Genomic DNA, 18,658 nt, shown 5'->3' with positions numbered 1-18,658 from the left:
CTGAAAATTAGGTTGCAATCCCAGTCGGCTTCTGCTTCATGTCTGTAGTTCTTTTCATGTGAAATACATATGAAGTATGTTTTTCTATGAGTGGGAGCTAACAGCAACACCTCTAGACAAGTGTGAGAGTGGGATTGGAAGTTGCCAGTTCTGTGACATCTTCATTATATCTATATATGAAATTCTTCATGCTGATGCACTGAAATGATTTGATTGTCTGTGAAAAAATTAACTCGAAACTCGTCACTTCCCGTGTCACAAACAAACTGTCTGCAGCTTCACTGACAGCACTTCCACACAGCAGCACAGACCATGTTAAAATAAACTTTACCTCCACACTACAATGGCAGAAGATTTAAGATGACTGTAGTGTACCAGGACCATGCAACACTTTGAGTCTCATCACAGCATGGATCCCCCTGGACTTGCTGCAGATGGATGAGTCCTGCCAGTGTCAAGGGGTGGGAAGGCTTTATGCAATGCTCAGGAATGGTTGGATGAAAGATACAAATTCCACCTTCTTATTTCTTCTAGAAATTCTGTTCCAAAGTTTCCATGTCTTTGTGTAATTATAGCCCACACAGAGGTTCATTTCATCTATTATTCATTAATATGTCAACAGTCCACTTAGAACAACCTCAGTTCAGTTTGGTTCATGTTTAAATTTTGTTCATCCTAGGCAGAAGTTTAGAGTAGTTAGAGCCACATGTGACATTTTAAACTGTCCTCCAGGAAAAATAAATTACAAAAGCAGATGATATAAGTAGACTAAGAGCATACAGGTTTTGAGTTTCACTTGTCTGAAATAAAAAAAAGTCACTTTCTGTTACATCAATTTCATTATTCATTGAGGTACTTCTTAAGATCTACACATGTATGACTAGGAACAAAATCCATTCTCTGATTTTTCACATCAATTAGTGAAAAGTTGATAAAAGAAATAGCTTATCTATTCCACTGGTTCCCCAGATTACCTTTCCATAACTGCTAAGCATCCCATTTATTTTATCACTAACTGTAAAATATATGCACAAGGCTCTGGAGGATAGAAATTCATCACAGTACCTTGTCTCCACACAGTTTAATGCTCTCTTATGTGTTTTTCTTTCTCAGATAATATTTTTGCATCCCTTTTGTCCCCAACAACACACAGGAAAGACATTTGCCTTTAATTCCACTGATAACCCAAATCCCCTTAATTTTCTTGCAACACAGCTATGTTTAATGGACTAGTACATTCCCATTTCCAGTATCCATCAGAAAGTCTACCCAAATTGGCCTTGCTCCGTTATTCCGTATTTCAATTAAATTAATTGAAAACCTAACTCTTTATGAGCTCTTAGGTATGACTCCACCTAGACTTCTGTAGCGGTTTTGGTTTGCTAATTTGAGTTTTCTGGTCAAGGCACCATTATGAAGTGGGTTTAGAGCTGGCTAAATGCCAGGGCACCCAATAGAATTAACTTATCGTCTGCTGTGAGATAAAGGTTAGGAGGAGAGTAAAGAAGGCTCAAAACTTTAAAGGGTATGAAGAAAACTGTATTTATAGAATTTTTAATAATTATAAGAAAAACTGAATAAACTTTCAGAACACTTCTCCTTCCCCCCTTAAACCTTCTTTTCTTTCCCATTGACAGAGAGACAAAACCTGGAATTTTCAGTCAGTTTACCATCTCTAAAATCATCTTTCTTCAGCCTGCTTAGGGAAAGGAGTCTCTCTTGCTATGCCATGGAGACTTCTCCACAAGAAACAGTTCTCTTGTGGCTTCAATGTCACAGCGAATCAGCCACCTGGGAAAGGAAAATCTGTTTGCAGTGTGAAAGTCCCTCCCATGCCTTACAGCTTTCCCAAAGCTGCTTTCATGGACTATGTCAACTTATTGGGGTGCTATTTTGAAGATAAACTGCTCTAGCATGAGAACAAAAGTTCTTTTCATCCATCTCTGGGAACATCTGAACTTTCCATTCCCAGGGCAAAGTTCCTTATCACTCTCTTTTAGGTTTAAGCTTCTCATTGAATTACAGCTACTCCAACATCTGCTTGCTGTAACACTGATGCCTTTGCTCATGACTGTAGCCCGGCGGGCTGCCCAGTGAAGGATGCAGCAGCCTGCTCACCACCCTTCAGGAGACAGAAATTATCAGCCAGGCCACGTGGGACCAGCCTAGGCCAGGCCAGGTTACCTGTCCAAAGGCTGGGAGCAAAGAGAAAAAAAAGAGAAAAAGCCTGGGCTTTGTTCAATTTTAAACGTGCATCTCCACAGAGGCGTATTCAACTCTTTTCAGTGGTTTAACTGGGTGTTAATCTTCAAACCTAGCCATCTGATTGGATCTTCAAAAGTAGCCAGCTGATTGGCTCTTCAAAAGTAGCTGGCTGATTGGCTCTTCAAACCTAGCCAGCTGATTGGATCTTCAAAAGTAGCCAGCTGATTGGCTCTTTAAACCTAGCCAGCTGATTGGATCCGCCAGGTTCTGCACAGGAAGCCACCCCCCAATGGAAAACCAGATTTTGTTAAACCACAACAACTTCACGTGAGAGCGTTCATCCCTTTCATGACCCTTCAGTTTCCTCAGACAATTCCTCTGCATCTTTGCCTTGGTCACCCACAGGCAAATGTCCCAGACAGGGTAAATATGGGTCTTCATCTGCTGCATGAGCATTTTGAGGATTGGGGATAGTTATTCAGTTAATGCAATAAAGTATCAAAAATACCCCATACTATTAAGCAATAATTTGTTTTAAAATAAATATTTTTATTGAACAGGTTTAGACAAGCATGTCCCCTTGACAATTTCAAAGTGATCTTTTACAAAAAAGTTTAAGTTAATGTGAGCATTCTAACAAAAAAAGGAATTCATCTTATTTAAGACCTTTTTTTAGCTCACTTGATTTAAGATTGTTGATTATTTACCTTTTTAGTATTTGGAGGCATAGGGGAAACAAGACAGAAGAACAGTTTTCCTCTTCTGGCTTTTATGAGAAAGACAATATTGAACTCCGAGGATTAGACTTCTACTCGATCCCATTTGATTTGTTTCATATTCGTAGTAAGACTTTTCCTACCATTAGTAGTGAGAAACTTTTTAAAAATTGAAAATGGAATAAGAAAACCCAAAGCACCAAAACCAACCACAAACCAAACCCAAAAACTAAGCCTCTCCACTATGAGACATTTGAGACAGAGAAGCATCAACCAGAGAAGGATCAGAAAAGGAATCAAGATTTTATCTCTGTATTCAGAATGAGGGACAGTGTGTTTTCTTGACATACTGGAACAAAATAATTGTATTTGCTGCAGGCTAACGTTGCCCTCTGTGCTATGGGATACCTCCAGGGAAGATGCAGTCATGAGATCCTTGGGTACCAGCCTGTCTCAGGGAGCCAGGTAGCAGTGCTCAGATATAGATCCTGTCAGCGTGAAGTCACAAGAAATGTGTTCTCCTTTAAGAAAAATAATAGATTTGTTCTTTTTCAAGATGTGTTTACTAAAGTTTATATCATCTACCTTCATGTTGAGAAAAGCTCGGCACAGAGTCATGTAAATACCAAAATTTAAAGATAAAACAGTAAAGATTTAAGCTCCCCTTCACCAGTCTTTGGGTTTAAATCCATTACTTGAAATTTAATCACCTAGATGTCATGTTCCCTGTGTTATATTCTCTTTCAGATGAGGAGAATGTGACTTGCCTCGTGCTTGGTAAGTCCTATAATATGCTCTTCAGCTGGTCATGCCTGATCTTTCAGGATATTTGGGTTTTTTTTTTCACTCCTCAGTTAGCCAGTATACTGTAAATATTTCATAGTCTCTGCATGTATATGTTGCTTGTGTCTATCAAGAAAGAATAATACTGTCTGCACATCTACTGCTAAAATGTACCTTATGCACCTTCTTTTCCACTGTTTTACAGTTAGCAAACTAACTCTGATAACTCAGCAGCATGTGGCTAATGGTGGAAGGAGGTCTCTGAGTGGATAAGTAACCAGAATAATGGAAGGGATGCAAGAAATAGAGTGAGTGTCCATAGGCCACACCTATCATTTGGTACTCCTTCTAACTCAATTCAGAATAATCCCTGCTTCAAATTTCTCCATGAAAAGCTTTCAGGATCACACCATTTGGAGTAAGAATATGCTTGATCTTACACATATGCTTATCTACAATCTCCTCCATGGCTTTCCCAACCTCAGGCATGGTGCCTACTGAGCAACACTAAATAAGGATAGCAGAGTTTCAGAGGACAGCCAAAACAGTTTTCCCTGTAAGCAAAGCACTTATTCTGGGATCTGTGCTAAAATGTTCATCATACAACTTCAAGGACATGTCTTTCCATACCCAAATGTTCTGCAACTATTTCTTGTTATTTAAGTCATCTCTTACAATGTGATCCATTCAGGAGTTACTTGCTGTTCTCGAATTGTTTCCCAGTGAAATGAAACAACCTGCTATTCTCCTGAAGTGTTTATCTTATCTGTTCTTCTCCCTCAAAAAATTTTGTCTACACTTCAGCACACCCATCAGTCAAGTTTCTAATCAGAACTAAATTAAATTTTTGAATAGAGAGAGAAAAGCCAAGCTGAAAGACAGATGCAGAATTCCCTCAAGGATCCATAAGTAAAATAGAAATGCATGAAGTCACTGAGTGGTGTAAAGAACTAGATATTGGGATGTTGAAAACATTATGAGATGCAGAATAGAAATCTCTTGAACATGACCCTGAGATCTAGTGCTTTGCTGAACTCTTATGACATTATGCAAAAAGGCTTCCAGAGGAAGTCATGTAAAAAAGTACAGATAAGCAGAGGGAAAAGTCAGAAATGTGAAAATCTGCAACATCAAAACCTAAACTTTAAGTTGTTCAATCATCACTAGGAAGAAACAAGTAATTGCAGAAATCCACTCCCCTCAAACTGCCACTCCAACAGAAGACCAGATCTGTCATTGCTCTGGAAGTGATGTAGGCATGTCATAGCCTTCCGAAGTTAGGTGAGATAAATTTCACACATTTGAGATGGAATATGTTATATTTCAGACAGGAACTGACACAGACTTTTGTGGTAAGGACACCTAGGGAAAGCAAAAGTAATGTAAGTGCTCTGACTGTGGTTGAGACATCATGAGAAGCTCTGATAGAGACTGTTGTTTTACCATGTACTCATTTATACCTGCAGGTGTTACTTCGAAATGTCTGTGTAATATTTTCTTCCACGCTGATCGGTTAGTTAAAAGCTAAATGAACAGTTCTTAATAAATCTGTGATCCTCATCCCCTGGCTACACATGGAGTAATAAAGCATTCACCAAAAAGACCGCATAATAAATGGAGGTATTGAGGCTTTCTAACCCACATGCATGACAAGCTTCATTTCACACACAAAATATTCAGACCAGCAAAGAGAAGAATGTGAAAAGGCCCTTCCCACCCTTCTGTTCAGTAGCCAGATGTAATCACAAATAAATTTCAGGAAAACTAAATGTTATTTCAGGTTCTGTATTTTTGAGTGCTTTAGGGCAATATTACCCAATCTGCACTATTAATATATATAAACAGAATTCAACCAAATAATTCTCTAAAAATAACTAGACATAGAGAAAAGAACAAAAATCAGCTATGTTCTGCATTACAAAATGAGGCTTACATTTTGCTTCTGCGAGGAATACCTGTGTTTTTCAGGAACACTAAAGCCTACAGAAGCTCCTGGTGATCCTCCTACCATGCTACCTGAACAATACAATTAGTGTTTGACAAGGACGAAGCCTTGTTGCTTTACTCACATACATAATCCCCCAGTACTTACAGGCCAGATTCTCCTTTCAGTATCTCTGCTGAAATTTTATGGCAAGTAAATTGTCTTTTCTTCAGATATATAGATTAACTAGGTCATAACCTACCCCAGTGGGAGCATTGAAAAAACCAGCTCCAGCAACATTATTTTAGCTTGCACAATTGAAAGGTACCCTTTTCTTTTTCCTTTTAATTTAGGGAGTTGTGTCCTAATGGAAGCAAAAGTAACACCAAGCATACATGATGTTGCTAGTTCTTTTTAATTTTTTTTTTCACTCTTTCATGGTAATGTTTCTCAGATTAAAGAAATTAAATGTTCTATAGGCTTTCTGCTCTGAATATTCCCTGGTTTGGGCAAAACCACAATGTTTCCTGTAGATCTACTACATTCTGTAAATTCAGCTTGCTTGTATAAAAGCAGAAAAGCATTACCAAATTGTACTTTATTTGAATGATAAAATTTGAAACCTTTAAAGTTACAAACCTCTTTGAGAACAATTAGTGTCATGCTGGTCATTTGACTAACATAACTGAATGTTGCAAGATTAACATTCATAATAAAAGCAGAGGTATGATCTGTGTCATGTATACCAAAAGAATAATAATCAAGTAGTCCATGTAAAATGCTATGAATTATGTTTAATAAGCAATGGCTTACAATCTGAGTCCCTAAATGTTGTATAATTACAGAATTCAAGTTCTAGTTCTGAATAGGAGCTTTTTTTCCTGTCTACTTTTAGGACTTAACACCAGCTGATCACTGTTAAATCACCATTCTACAACTTTAGGGAAAAGTTCACTGCTATTTATGAAAATATTCTTTGCTATTTTTGAAAATTATAGTAATTAAAAACACAATCTAAGTGTGACTGAAGAGAAAATATATCAGCATTCTGACCCAGGCCCTTGGGTCCAGAGCATGGAGGAGATCTACAGATCTAAAGAACTCTACAGTTCAGTTTTGTGCTGCCCTAAGCCTGGGAAGGATTTAACTCAGCACACACAGGAAACCCCCAGGCTGTTCACACCTGTCCTGATTAGTAACACTACCTTTCACATTTAAGAAGTGCTTTAAGATGTGCTATTGAGTTTACACCAAAGACACTTTTTTTATAGAGAAGCTGCAGAAAACCTGGAAGAAACAAAGTGACTTTTCTTCTGGCAACACAAGGATTCCTACAACAGAGTCCTAAATATGCTTTTGTGTTCCTTCATGTTCCCATGTGCCATTAAACCTTAAATGTGACCTTGAGTTTTGAGTAGATCTTGTGTACTCTGGTACTGATAGCAATGAATCTTAAAGGGCATTCACAATTCATTGGGGCAAACTGACTCTAAAAATAGACCTTAACAACTATTTCTATTGGATGAGCACTCTATGTTAACTTATTGTCTCTCCACAGTGATGACAACAAGTCTAGTGTAGACTGAAAAACTGCTTGTAGGTCATGGAGAAAGGGAAACCACAAGACAAAAAAAGCAGGTCAAAAATTTGGGTTAATCTCTCTTGACAGCATACAAAAAAGACACTGTGATAGTTTCAATTTATTAAATGCTAAGTTAATCCTTTAATAATGTAGGGCAAAACACCTACCAAACTGCACAAATATGTAAGTATGTGGGGAGTGCTGGTCTGAGAAAACCTCTGCTTAAAAAAGAAATGATGCAACCAGTGTTTCATTCTCCTGACTGATAGACTGTGCTTTCATACAGATTACTGCAAGTCATTTTAATATTAATTCTAAATGTGATTATGATTGCTTGCTTTGTTCCAGTGTCTCACCAGACCAGTCAGGAATTTCCCCAACTGACACTGGCACTGTGTATTTTTTATAATGAAAAGGCAGCCTGCTCCCCTGCAGCCTCAGGAAATCCTGGGAAGCAGCAGGTGCATCCCCAAGAAACAGGGGAAAACATTGATATAATTGAAATTGTAGAATATCCTGTAAAATAGTCGGGGTCTGGGTGATGGTGGCTTCTTGTGGTTGACTAACCCAGCTGATGTCCTGGATGGATGAACTCTACTTCATGGATGCCCTATCCCCACACCCAGGCAAACTGCTCACCTTTTCTCACTGATCACTTCTTCTTTGAGCTGTATCAAATTTATTTTTGCATATACAATTTTAAATTACCAAGGCTAAAAACCTCTCTAAAACCTACTGTCCTAGATGAAAAAAAGACAGAAGGAGCCAGAGGTCATTGGTTCATTCTACTACAAACATTTTTGCATGCATGTAGAGTACTTTTAATGTAGTATATAACAAAATAAATTTTCAGCCCCAGTCCAATATGCTTTAGCATTATTTCTCAAAGTCTAGTGACTCCAAATACTGTTTTGAAGGCTAGAAGATCAAATAAGTTTTTTTATGTACTTGCCTTACAAAATACACACTCACATAATTTGCTGTGGATTTGTAATTAAACAACAAAAAATATTCAAAAAATAAGATTCTAGGTATGAAACAATTGTGTGCACATCTCATTGCAGCTAGGGTCGAGCAACTTTGGGATGGTCTCCATTTGAAAGAGCTTATATCATACAGCAGCAAAAGAAGCAGAAGGAGAATGACCTGAAAAAATAAATTTAAAAAAGAAGTAATTTCAATTACTTGGGGGAAATACTGCACTGCTCTTCCCTACCAGGCAAATAGTTTGGGAAATTTTCCTGATTAGCTTTTATGTGGTTTTGTCCACAAATAACACACACAAAACTATTTTTTTGCAGTTACTTGCAGTTGTCTTGTATCAACAAATCAAAAGTGAAGGCAAATAACATGGCTGAATAGCTCCTGCTTCTTTTTGAACCAGCTGAGAAGCCAAGCACAAAACATCTAAAAGAAAGTGAGTGACATCTGGCCCTCAGCAGTTCATAACCTCCGGGTGTGACCATCACAGGCTTCCTGCAATATGTCACAAATGGCCCGGGACCCATTCACATTCTGTCCCCTCTAGTTTCAAGTCTTTCACCAGACGTCAATTAAAAATACATATATTTATAAAGTGGTTAGTGTAATTAATGCCTTAAAACAAAAAAATCTTTTAATGGGGAATGACAGTAAGAACTGGAGTAAGATAAACTTGTAGTTCCTTTCATTGTTTTTTTTCTTTTTTTGTGAAGAGGTTTGTTTACCTGAAAGCATTCATTCCCTTTACCTTTCAATCAGCAGATTTCATGGCTGTGTATTACTTTACCCAAGCAAATGTTCCCAGCAATGTGTATGTCTGCTATAATTAATTTTGAAAGAAGAGCAGACATGCAAATTGCCATTCACTCTCAGCAGATTATCTAGACCCAGACTTGCTACACAATGAAAAGCAGAGTTGCCTCTGATTATACCACATGCTAAATAAGCTGGATGAATCTAATACACAGTGCAAATTCACTGTGTTTGATGTAGGTTTGGAAGGAATTAAAACATATATTTTCTCAGTGAGGATGATTTTTCATGGTTCATTCTAAATGCTGCTCTTTTCCTCTACATTAGTTATCAAATCATCATTAATTATACCAAAGTCTCCACCATTAATCATATCAGAATTTCTATTGCCATGGGAAACAAGCAAACAAACAAAGTATATGAGGCTAAGGTTAGGAAAAACCCCAAACCACTAATCCCTCTGAGACCAGTGGCCTGACTTGGAGTGATGCTTTTTTGATACAACTTTCCCAGCTATTAAATAAGATGAAGCTATGAATTTCGTCAATAAAGACTCAGGAAACCTTGGCATTTAGCATAATATACTGTGAAGCATATGTATAAAATGCATATCAGCTCTTGTTTTTATTAATGTAATAAATTAGCTAATTAAAAATAGCTAAATGAGCTATTATATTTGTAGCTTAAAAATGGACTTTCAGGCTAGAGCTACTGTTTTGACTGGAACTCGTTCTGCTAGCAGGGTATAAGTTAAGACAGCAATGACCATTCTCTACTTCTTTCACTCTCTACCTGAGAAATTATAAAGGAAAGTTACTGGGGAAAACCTGAAAGCTGTGCAAAATGTCTCTCTTATACTTTTAATACTGTGCTAAGGACCCTTTCCATATATATACTTCCTGTCTGGTGTTCAGATTGCACTTATAACAAGTAAGGGCCTTCTCTCTGATTTTGTTTGGTTGGATCTCTACACTGGGAACTGCAGGTCTGTGTCTGCAGCCCAGAGATGTTACAGTATATCAGAGAAGTACACCAAGTACTTTAGGTTGTCTTCTGAATAGCTTTTGGACCTGGAGCCTGCTGAGGGCTGAGATATATGAACTTGGCTACACATCTCCCGGGTGCCCAGCCAGCCTGAGATGGAACATATTCAAGTGGATATACTAAAACTGATGGCAGTACTGATGTACCAAAGCATGCCCTGATAAAGACCAGATAAAGGTTATTATCTTAAGCACAAACAAGCTACCAAACCAAGTTCATGACTTAAAATTTTAAATGTTTTGGGGAGAGGGAGAGGGAGAGGGAGAAGGAGAAGGAGAAGGAGAAGGAGAAGGAGAAGGAGAAGGAGAAGGAGAAGGAGAAGGAGAAGGAGAAGGAGAAGGAGAAGGAGAAGGAGAAGGAGAAGGAGAAGGAGAAGGAGAAGGAGAAGGAGAAGGAGAAGGAGAAGGAGAAGGAGAAGGAGAAAAGGATATGGAAAAGGAAAATAGAAAAGGATATGGGAAAGATAGAAGGAGAATAGAGGAAACGAAAGGAAAATGAGAAATGAGAAGGGAGAAAGGAGAAAAAATCCAGCTCAAATACACTCTTTACAATTCCTAATAATTCTTTACATTCACCACAGTTTAATGTTAAGTGCACAACATCACATAGAAAGGTATACAAGTAAGGCAGGAGCAGAGCCTGCCAGGAGTACTCAGCAGTCAATGCAGAGTTACAAATTCACTCAGGCAACCAGTAAACCAGACCATTAGGGAAGCTGCCTTTTGCAACCATTCCACTTCTGGGAACATAAAAATCCATATCAACTAAAAATAAAATAAATGCTTCATTAAAGCCCCCAAAGCTTTTTTTTTTCAACAAGACGAATCTGTAGCATAGGTAGGGACACATAACTTGGCAAAGTAGTTTACCGTGGGGGATTCAGCCTGCCATCGTACAACTGGTTCTTAACACATAGAGCAAATTAAGATTACATTGATAGCTGCCACAGAACAACACCTTCAGGAGCTTTTCATCCAAGAACATATTTCTTGTTTTCCAGGATTTGGCCTCACCTACAACACATTTTGCTAAGAGTTATTTGAAAACTGTGAATGTGATGATAGCCCAATCACTCAAAACTTTAGCAATGAAAATATGGCAAAAAAAGGGCTGTTGTATAAAGAAGATAGCTAAATAGAATGGTTTGGTTTGACAGAAATAGAAAATATGACTCAGATAGGGAAAAGAGTTCTTTGCCCTTTAAAAAATCAGTCTTGTTCTTCCTCTCTCTCTCTCTTACACAGGAATCTTTCAGGGAGAGTCTGGTGATGCTGCATTATTGATGTTATACAGGTCTCCAGTGGAAACAGATGTGATATGTTTGGTTTCCTCTGATAGCCTGGGCTGAACACAAAGCAAATTACAGCATGTCAAAAGACTTTGGTTCAAAGCACAAATTCAAAAGAAGTTCTTAAATAATAAATCTTAAATTTCAAGCCTGTTGCATAACCAAAAGTTATATATGTACTAAAAAAATGTGTCCCAAATGATTTTGCTGAGACAAACTGCAAATGACATTAAAATGCATATGTGCAGCTTTAGGATTTGTTTGGTCTCAAACCAGGCACTGATGGTTGGAGTGAAAGATGCAAAATAGCATGGTCTGGGTGAACATAGAATTGCAGAATTGTTGAGGCTGGAATACATACAATTTGATTGAATATGCATAACCTCTGTGATGATTTTCCCAGTCTGTGTTGGAACACTTTTTTTTTAAAAGCATCATTTGACAAATATTTTCATTATTGCCCTTTGCTTTTTGCCAGGCTGTTTTACCCACAGTCTTCCACCCAAGAGGTCACGTAGAGGTTGCAGAAAGCTGGCTTCGCTCAGGCTAGGTAAAACTCCAGCTTTGAGAGAGTCCTTAAGGCTACTGCACAAAACCCCAAGATTACAGTCTATCCACCCTAGCAAACTCTCCTACGTACATTCAGGAGTGACCCCAAGCCACAGGATGATTCTTCTGTATTTACTGGAAAACCTGCCCGAGATTTGCTTTTCTAGATCATGGTGAACCTCTAATAAGACTTGACTAAAGCAATCAGCAGCAATCTTCTCCCAAGAACAAGCGCAGTAGTGTAAGGGGACACATTAGATTACGTCTCACTAAGGTGATAGCTTCAATTTAATCACTTTTCAGAAAGTAGCTCAAAAGAGAACATTGTTTCCCATTCTCTGCTGAAACTCAGAGATTCTGGGTGACACCATTGATGGATCTCAGCCGCCACTTTCTTCTTCAACCTCTTGCTTCCTTCTTTTCTGCCTCTTGACTTTCTCCCTAAGGGTTCCGGCAAACTTGGGGGCGGGGAGGAAAACCCAAAGGTGAGGTGGCTGAAGACGATGCTGCCCGGACGGTAGCGGTGGAAAGGAGCGCGGGGGTTGTCGCGGCGGTCGGGGCGGTGCCTGCGCGGGCGGGGCCGCCGGGGTGCGGGGCGAGGCGGCGGCGGGCGGGCGCAGGTGCGCAGGTGGCGGGGGCGGGGGCCGCCCTGCCGCAATTTCCCTGTGTCACGGCTCCCGTCGCTTGGCAACGGCGCCGGGTCCGGCCGGCAGCCGCGGAGCCGCGCTCCGCCCGCAGCGGCGGCACCGGTACCGGCGGCGGCGGCGGCTCCGCCGGGAGGGCGGGCGCGCTGCTGCGGGGGGCGGCCCCGCCGAGGGGAGGATGCGGCGTGGCGAGGGGGCAGCGCTCCCGCGGAGCTGCCTGAGGAGGCGGCCGGCCGCGGCGGGGCCGAGGGGGCGCCCGGCGCTCGGCCCAGCCCCGCCGCCCGTCCGCCCGGGGCCGTGAGCGGCGGCGGGGCGGGGATGCTCGCTCGGGCTGGAAAGTTTCTTCCCCACGGCGGCTCGCCCGCTTCCCGCCCGGACTTCTCCCCGGCCGTCCTCGGTAAGTGACCGCGGCACCCCCGGCTTGATCGGCGGCTCCGTCCGTCCGTCCGTCCGTCCGGGGCTCGGCGCTGTGCCGGACCGGCCGGAGCCAGCGGCGCCCCAGCAGCCGGTGCCGGGCGTCCCGGCAGCCCGAGCCCGGTGAGTCCCGCGTGCGAGCCCAGGGACGGAGTTAAGCCGGGTCCTGTTGGGAGTGTTACAGAGGCGTTTGGGCTCCGCCGGGCTGGTCGCGGTGCTTGCGGGACCGGCTGCCGGGGCTGGACCGGGGGTCGCAGTCCGTCCGTCCGTCCGTGCGGGAGGGAGGGAGGGAGGTGGCTCCAGCCCCGCGGCTCCCGGCCGGAGGTTCCGTGGCACTGCGGCCGCTGGCGGTGGCCGGCGGCCCGGCCGTGCCCTCCTTCGCCTGCCAGCGCTGCTCTCGCCATCGCCGAAACTAAGTGCCGGGCGATGCCGGACCGGGAGCGTTCCTCGGAGCTGATGGCCATTTGTTATCGCCGTGGAGAGGAGACGGGCAGCTGGCTAGTGGGGCAGCAGGAAATGCGATCAAAGAATCGGCAATTACAGCGAAGCATGCCCCGATAATTGCACTTCTGCATCAACAAAATGCGCTTTTTTTTTTTTTTTCTTTTTTTCTTTTTTTTCTATTTTTAATAAATAGTTCAGGGATAGGAAAGAGAAATCTCTGCCCTTTGTTTTGAGCGTGCTGTACCTCGGAGAGTAATTTAACAACGTCCTTGCTGACAACACCCATCTTTTTTTTTCCTGGGAAAAATACAAACAGAGTAAATGGGACACAATATTACTGCATATGTGGCAATTCTGGCATTAGAACGGAAAAGAGATGAGATTTAAAGGCTGAACAGTCAAAGAGGAACAAGCAGGTTTTTTTTTAGATGCTTACTTAATCGCCTTTCAGTGCAATTAATTGAACTTTGTGAGTCGTATTATATTCAGTGATGTCATCTTTTGCCCCGTCAAAGAAAAAATAATAGGATGCTAAGAAAGAGGAAAGGGGGAGGGGATCCTGCTTCTCAATAGCATGAAGAAATAGGTTCCAAAAAGAATTTCACAGTGTAGAAATGCTCCTACACGCTGTGTTGTTTAGCTCAGATCACGGGAACAGGGAGATGTCTTCTGATGGTCCAGCAAGACAAAAGCCACAAATGCTCAGTGTTTAGTCCTCTGCCAATTTCTCTGCAAGCACTCGTTAGGGTTTCCCCGGGTGACTCATGGGGTTTCACTTCTCCTTTAATAGGATTTGACCTGCCATCTCTTACCTGCCAGCCATCTCCCCTTTCTGAGGGCAGGGGGGAGGGGGGTTGTATTTGTCAGTGTTACATAACAGTTACCTGGAACATCACACATGTTCCCAAACTAGGGATGCCTCTGGACCGCAGGCAAGAGATGAATTTCTCATATTGCAGATCAAGTGCAAATGGCTAGGAAAAAACTTTCACAAGGCACCACTTTGCAGTGTTTAAATGTTTCCTTTGTGCATTTCACAGCAATTCCTTTTCCACTCATTTAAGCAAGACAAGTAATACGTTTAACCCTCCCTCCAGTAATTTGTAAGTAGTGTAATGAAACAAATGGTATCTATAGATCAAATATACTGGCTCCCTGCTTTTATTCCTCTCATCCCCTCAAATCCTTCATGACATCACTAACCAGTCGCTGTGCACTCTAACCCCAGAACATATCAAGGAATGGGGCTTGGTATTCTCTGAGCTCTGGTGCTTTGCAAACTCCTTCTGAAATGAGCAAGATCTTTTTTTTGTTTGTTTACTCTAGTGGGTACTACTAGGTCTGTCATTTACCTGGAGTATAAAGTAATTAATTAGCTGTTTGGCAACAGCGTAGTGGGACACGTGACTGCTTTGATGCTGTTGGTCTGCCTGTTTCTTGCTCACACACAAGAGCTGTTTGGGCAAGGGAGGTCTGCCTGTTGGTGTCACCTTCCGTCCCACTTGTTCAGGGTTTTAATTACCAGGACTTTGAACGAGGAAGAGAAAGCAGAGACATCTCTTGTGCTGCAGGTCTGTCCTTGGTTCTCATCTCCTTCTCTTCTCCCCTTCACTGCAGGAGCTGGAGTGGCCGTGGGGGGCAGTGTGCTGGTAGCCAGCCATGATTGCCACTGGAGGCCTCCTGAGGATCTCGGCCAGGAAACAGGACCCCTTGAAACCCCAGAGCCAACTCCCCAAACGCAAACGCAAGGCCAAAAAGAAGCGCAAGAATGACGTGGTGGTGGTGAAAGGCAAGCTCAAGCTGTGCTCCCTCTCAGGGTTCATTGCTCTCTGTGGCATCCTGGTACTGCTGGTGGGCATCGCCTTGGCTGTGGTGGGCTACTGGCCAAAGCCCAGCCAGGTGTACAGAGAAAGCAGCTTTGGCAAGGGCCGGCACCCAGCACCACAGGGTGGCACCCACACGAACCGCTCCCAGAGCCAGGGAAGGGTGCAAGCAAGGATCCACCTGGAGTCGCCCCCTGGAGCCAATGCCTCCGCCACTGCTACCACCGGTGGGTCCGCCCCTGCTTCCTCATCCCCCCAGGCCTCAGCTGGTTTCCTTTTCCGTCTTTTCTCGAGCTACTTGCATTCAGACAAGCTGAAGGTGCTGGGCCCTCTGATCATGGGTATCGGCATCTTCCTCTTCATCTGCGCCAATGCGGTGCTGCATGAAAACCGTGACAAGAAGACCAAGATCATCAACCTGCGTGACCTCTACTCCACCGTCATTGACGCCCACAGCCTGCGGGCCAAGGATGGAGGCACCCCGGCCTCAGCCCCTCTCAATGGCTTTGTCAACTACGTGCAATCCCGGGGCCTGGAGCTAAAGCCTGGTGGGGAAGGCCTGGGTGCTGCAGCCATGCTGGCCAAGAGCTCCTGGCCACCAGGACTGGGTGTCTCCCTTTCCCCACCGGATCTGGTGTCCTCACCGCAGCGCTCCTCTTTCTGCGCCCCACCACAGCCGCCCAGCCTGGCTGAGGCTGTGTACAGCATCTGCCAGGAGCGTGCTGCCCTTGCTGGCCACCCTGTCACCAGCCCACCCTGCAGCCCACCGGGGAGCTGCGAGAGGTGCAGCACGGCCAGCTCCATCGTCGGCTCTTCACTGAGCACCTTCACCCTCCTGCCCTTGGGGCCAAGCAGTGGAGGCGGAGGCTGGCAGAGGCCACCTGGTGAACGGGGAGCCCAGGAGATCCCACGGGGGGAGTTTGAACTGAGCCTAACTGACCTCAGCAGCGGCCACATCAAGGGAAGCTGTGGGACAACGAGGCAAAAAGTGGTTCTCAGGCGGCAGAGCACCAGCTGCTTGCCTGACGCCAGGCGTCCCCTTTCCCCTGAGCCACCTCGGTCACCAGCTGTCAGGAGGGTCTTAGAATCCAGCCTCTTGGTAAAGGCATCTCCTAGTGACTCCAGACCTCTAGATCTGGGGGGATCACCCCCTTCAGCTCCTCCTGCCGTCACCGGGACGGACTCCCAGAGCTCCCAGTCCGAGCCTTCCAGCAGCAATAAGGGCTACAGCCACTTGGAGGAGGCAGGCACCTCCTTGGAGTCAGTTGCCAATACCGCAGCCAGTAAAATTCAGGACTGTGAGGAGGCACCAGTTGAGCAGATGGACCCCCTCAAGGCTACCAGCAGAGAACAAACAGGGGAGCAATCCCAGGAAACTCAAAGACAGTATACAAATAAAGAGAAACTCTTTATGATTTCTAGGTCACATGCTGCATTAGGGCTGGAGGATGGGGAACTGGAGAGTACGGGCATCTAAATGAAACAGAGACGGCAGGAGGACACCTTGCATCCCTCCACACCTTCCCCGCTTCTTCATCTCCTTGTGGACTTAGGAAACCAATCGATATCCAAAGAGCTGCACTATGTTACCCTTGAAAATTGAATTCCATAGATCCTGTAGATGACTTCAGGAAGAAAAAAGAAAATCCTTTCTGTCTAATCGTGATTGTATGTTTCATGCAAGCCAAATTGTATTAAATATCCAGAGTCCAGCAAGTTCTTTGGATCAGATTAATACAATTTTGGATGGTATAGCTGTGCACTTTACTGTTTTGATTTTTAAGTGCCCCTTCTTCTCCTCTGATTTCTTTCTTGCTGATTTGCCACTAACTGCTTGAAAGCTGCAGGCACCTTTTTAAGCTCAAAAGCAACGTGGTCTTCAGAAAGAAAGCCGAGCTCTCTCTTTGTTTTGGTTCAATTACTAAAACGTTTGTAAGGCCTTAAGGATGATGTACCTTGACAAAGAATGAGTTTGTTTAAATTCTGGGAAAAAATGACAGCTTAGAAGAGACTGGAGCAGAACAGAGCTCTGATGATTTAGTTAAAACCATTACATTCCTGAATTCAAAATACATATTACTACATGATACTTTATCAAAGTATTATTACACATGTATTGACTAATAGCATTAAAAGATGTTTTTTAATAAAATATTTACAAACAAAACTTACAAAAAATTCCTTTATTTTGGTAAGTAATTACAGATATCAAAAATTGTTTCATTTTATACTGTGAAAGAGTATAGAAATGCTATGAAGCCAAAGGCTTGCTTATACTTTTAAGGAGGTAATTAATAATTTATGTGAAATTTCAAAATAAATACTGGTTCAGTCCTTGAGAAACCACACTGTAATTCAACCAGCAGATTCCTTCTCCATTTCTGACAGTACTCTGTGACAGCCTAAGAAATGTGAAATTTTGACATGCTAAGGGAAAAAAAAAATTAAACGTTTGATCTTCTATTCAGATTAGGTTTTTTGTGAGATTAATCTTGAACTGCTTCATCTTCTTTCTGGATTTTTCAGTTCCCTTATAACTGTTGCATTAAATCTTTCTGCTGTTGAGGTTCCTATTTGTGAATGCATGTGCATAAGCTTAATTTTAAAGCATAATGAAAGCCCTGTCAGTCTGAGAGCAGTTGGCTGTGCTGAAGTCAGCAGCATTTTCTCAATGAGTTCAGCATGATGAGGATTTCTTCCTTCATGAGGAAAAGCATCAGGTTTCCTGAAGCCTAGAGAATACCTTGTCTGTAGACAGAGTTTTGGTGAATTGTTGAGCTGTTTCATTTTTGTAGCTGCAGCATGACAGACACTCATGTTTTGTCAAAACAGCTTTATGCACTCAGTAGATTTTGTCAATACTTCTGATTTTAAACATGGATGTGGCATTTCTCTACTATGGGAAGAAAAATCTACATTAAACAAACACAATGTGTAGGCAGACAGAAATCTTTCTGTTGCAATTAAAATTTTTCTTGTGATTCCACGTTTTAAAGTGCTTAGCTACATATTTAATTACAGTACGTTGCGACATGGACTATAACTATCTCTAAATACAATTGCATTTAGTAAGCCTGCAAAATTCTATAATAAATAAGGCTAATTTAAAAGAAAAGAAGAAAAGAAAAAAATAATTTTCCATTTAAGTGTCTTGAGACTGGAGAAACAGAAGGTGCTTGTGCTTGTTCTCTTGAGCAACAGAGACATCCAGGTGGTAATGTTTTTCCTCCTGTCATTGGCAACCAGTGCACTGACAGAACATCACTGTGGCATTTTTTGCTGTTAAACTGCTATCACACAGCTGGCAAAAATCTGCTGTGAAGCTGCCTGGATTGGCATGGGATTGGATTAGGCACCACAGGAAGTGGTGAGCAGGTGGCTCAGCTGGTGCTGGCATTTTTATGGATCTTTCAGTTCTCCACAGGCATGTGCTTCTGCTCCTTCTCCTGTGACTTCCAGCAAGATTTATGAGATACATGTGAGCAGAATTACCTGGTATTGATGCAGA

At 42.7% G+C, this 18,658-nt stretch overlaps 2 protein-coding genes across 3 annotated transcripts in view; one reads left to right on the top strand and one right to left on the bottom strand.

The window, feature by feature from the left end:
• The first annotated feature begins 12,747 nt into the window (after nt 1-12,747).
• Nucleotides 12,748-17,731, top strand: TMEM200C (transmembrane protein 200C). Its single transcript, XM_086891990.1, has 2 exons — nt 12,748-12,866; nt 14,945-17,731. The coding sequence occupies exon 2, from the start codon at nt 14,987-14,989 to the stop codon at nt 16,625-16,627; it is 1,641 nt and encodes a 546-aa protein (XP_086748116.1). The 5' UTR covers nt 12,748-12,866; nt 14,945-14,986; the 3' UTR covers nt 16,628-17,731.
• The window catches only part of LOC111924954 (uncharacterized), a 47,341-nt gene continuing 46,001 nt past the window's right edge, over nt 17,319-18,658 (bottom strand). The window contains exon 7 of one of the 2 annotated variants that reach the window (XM_086891973.1): nt 17,319-18,642. The gene's annotated coding sequence lies outside the window, so the exon portion shown is untranslated. The remainder of the gene's footprint in view (nt 18,643-18,658) is intronic. The other variant, XM_086891981.1, reaches the window with a different exon arrangement.

Source organism: Cyanistes caeruleus, chromosome 1 (genome assembly GCF_971803275.1).
Source record: "Cyanistes caeruleus chromosome 1, bCyaCae1.hap1.1, whole genome shotgun sequence".
Taxonomy (NCBI): Eukaryota; Metazoa; Chordata; class Aves; order Passeriformes; family Paridae; genus Cyanistes; species Cyanistes caeruleus.
The sequence above is the reverse complement of the archived record's forward strand: the minus strand, read 5'-3'. Positions and strand labels throughout refer to the sequence as shown.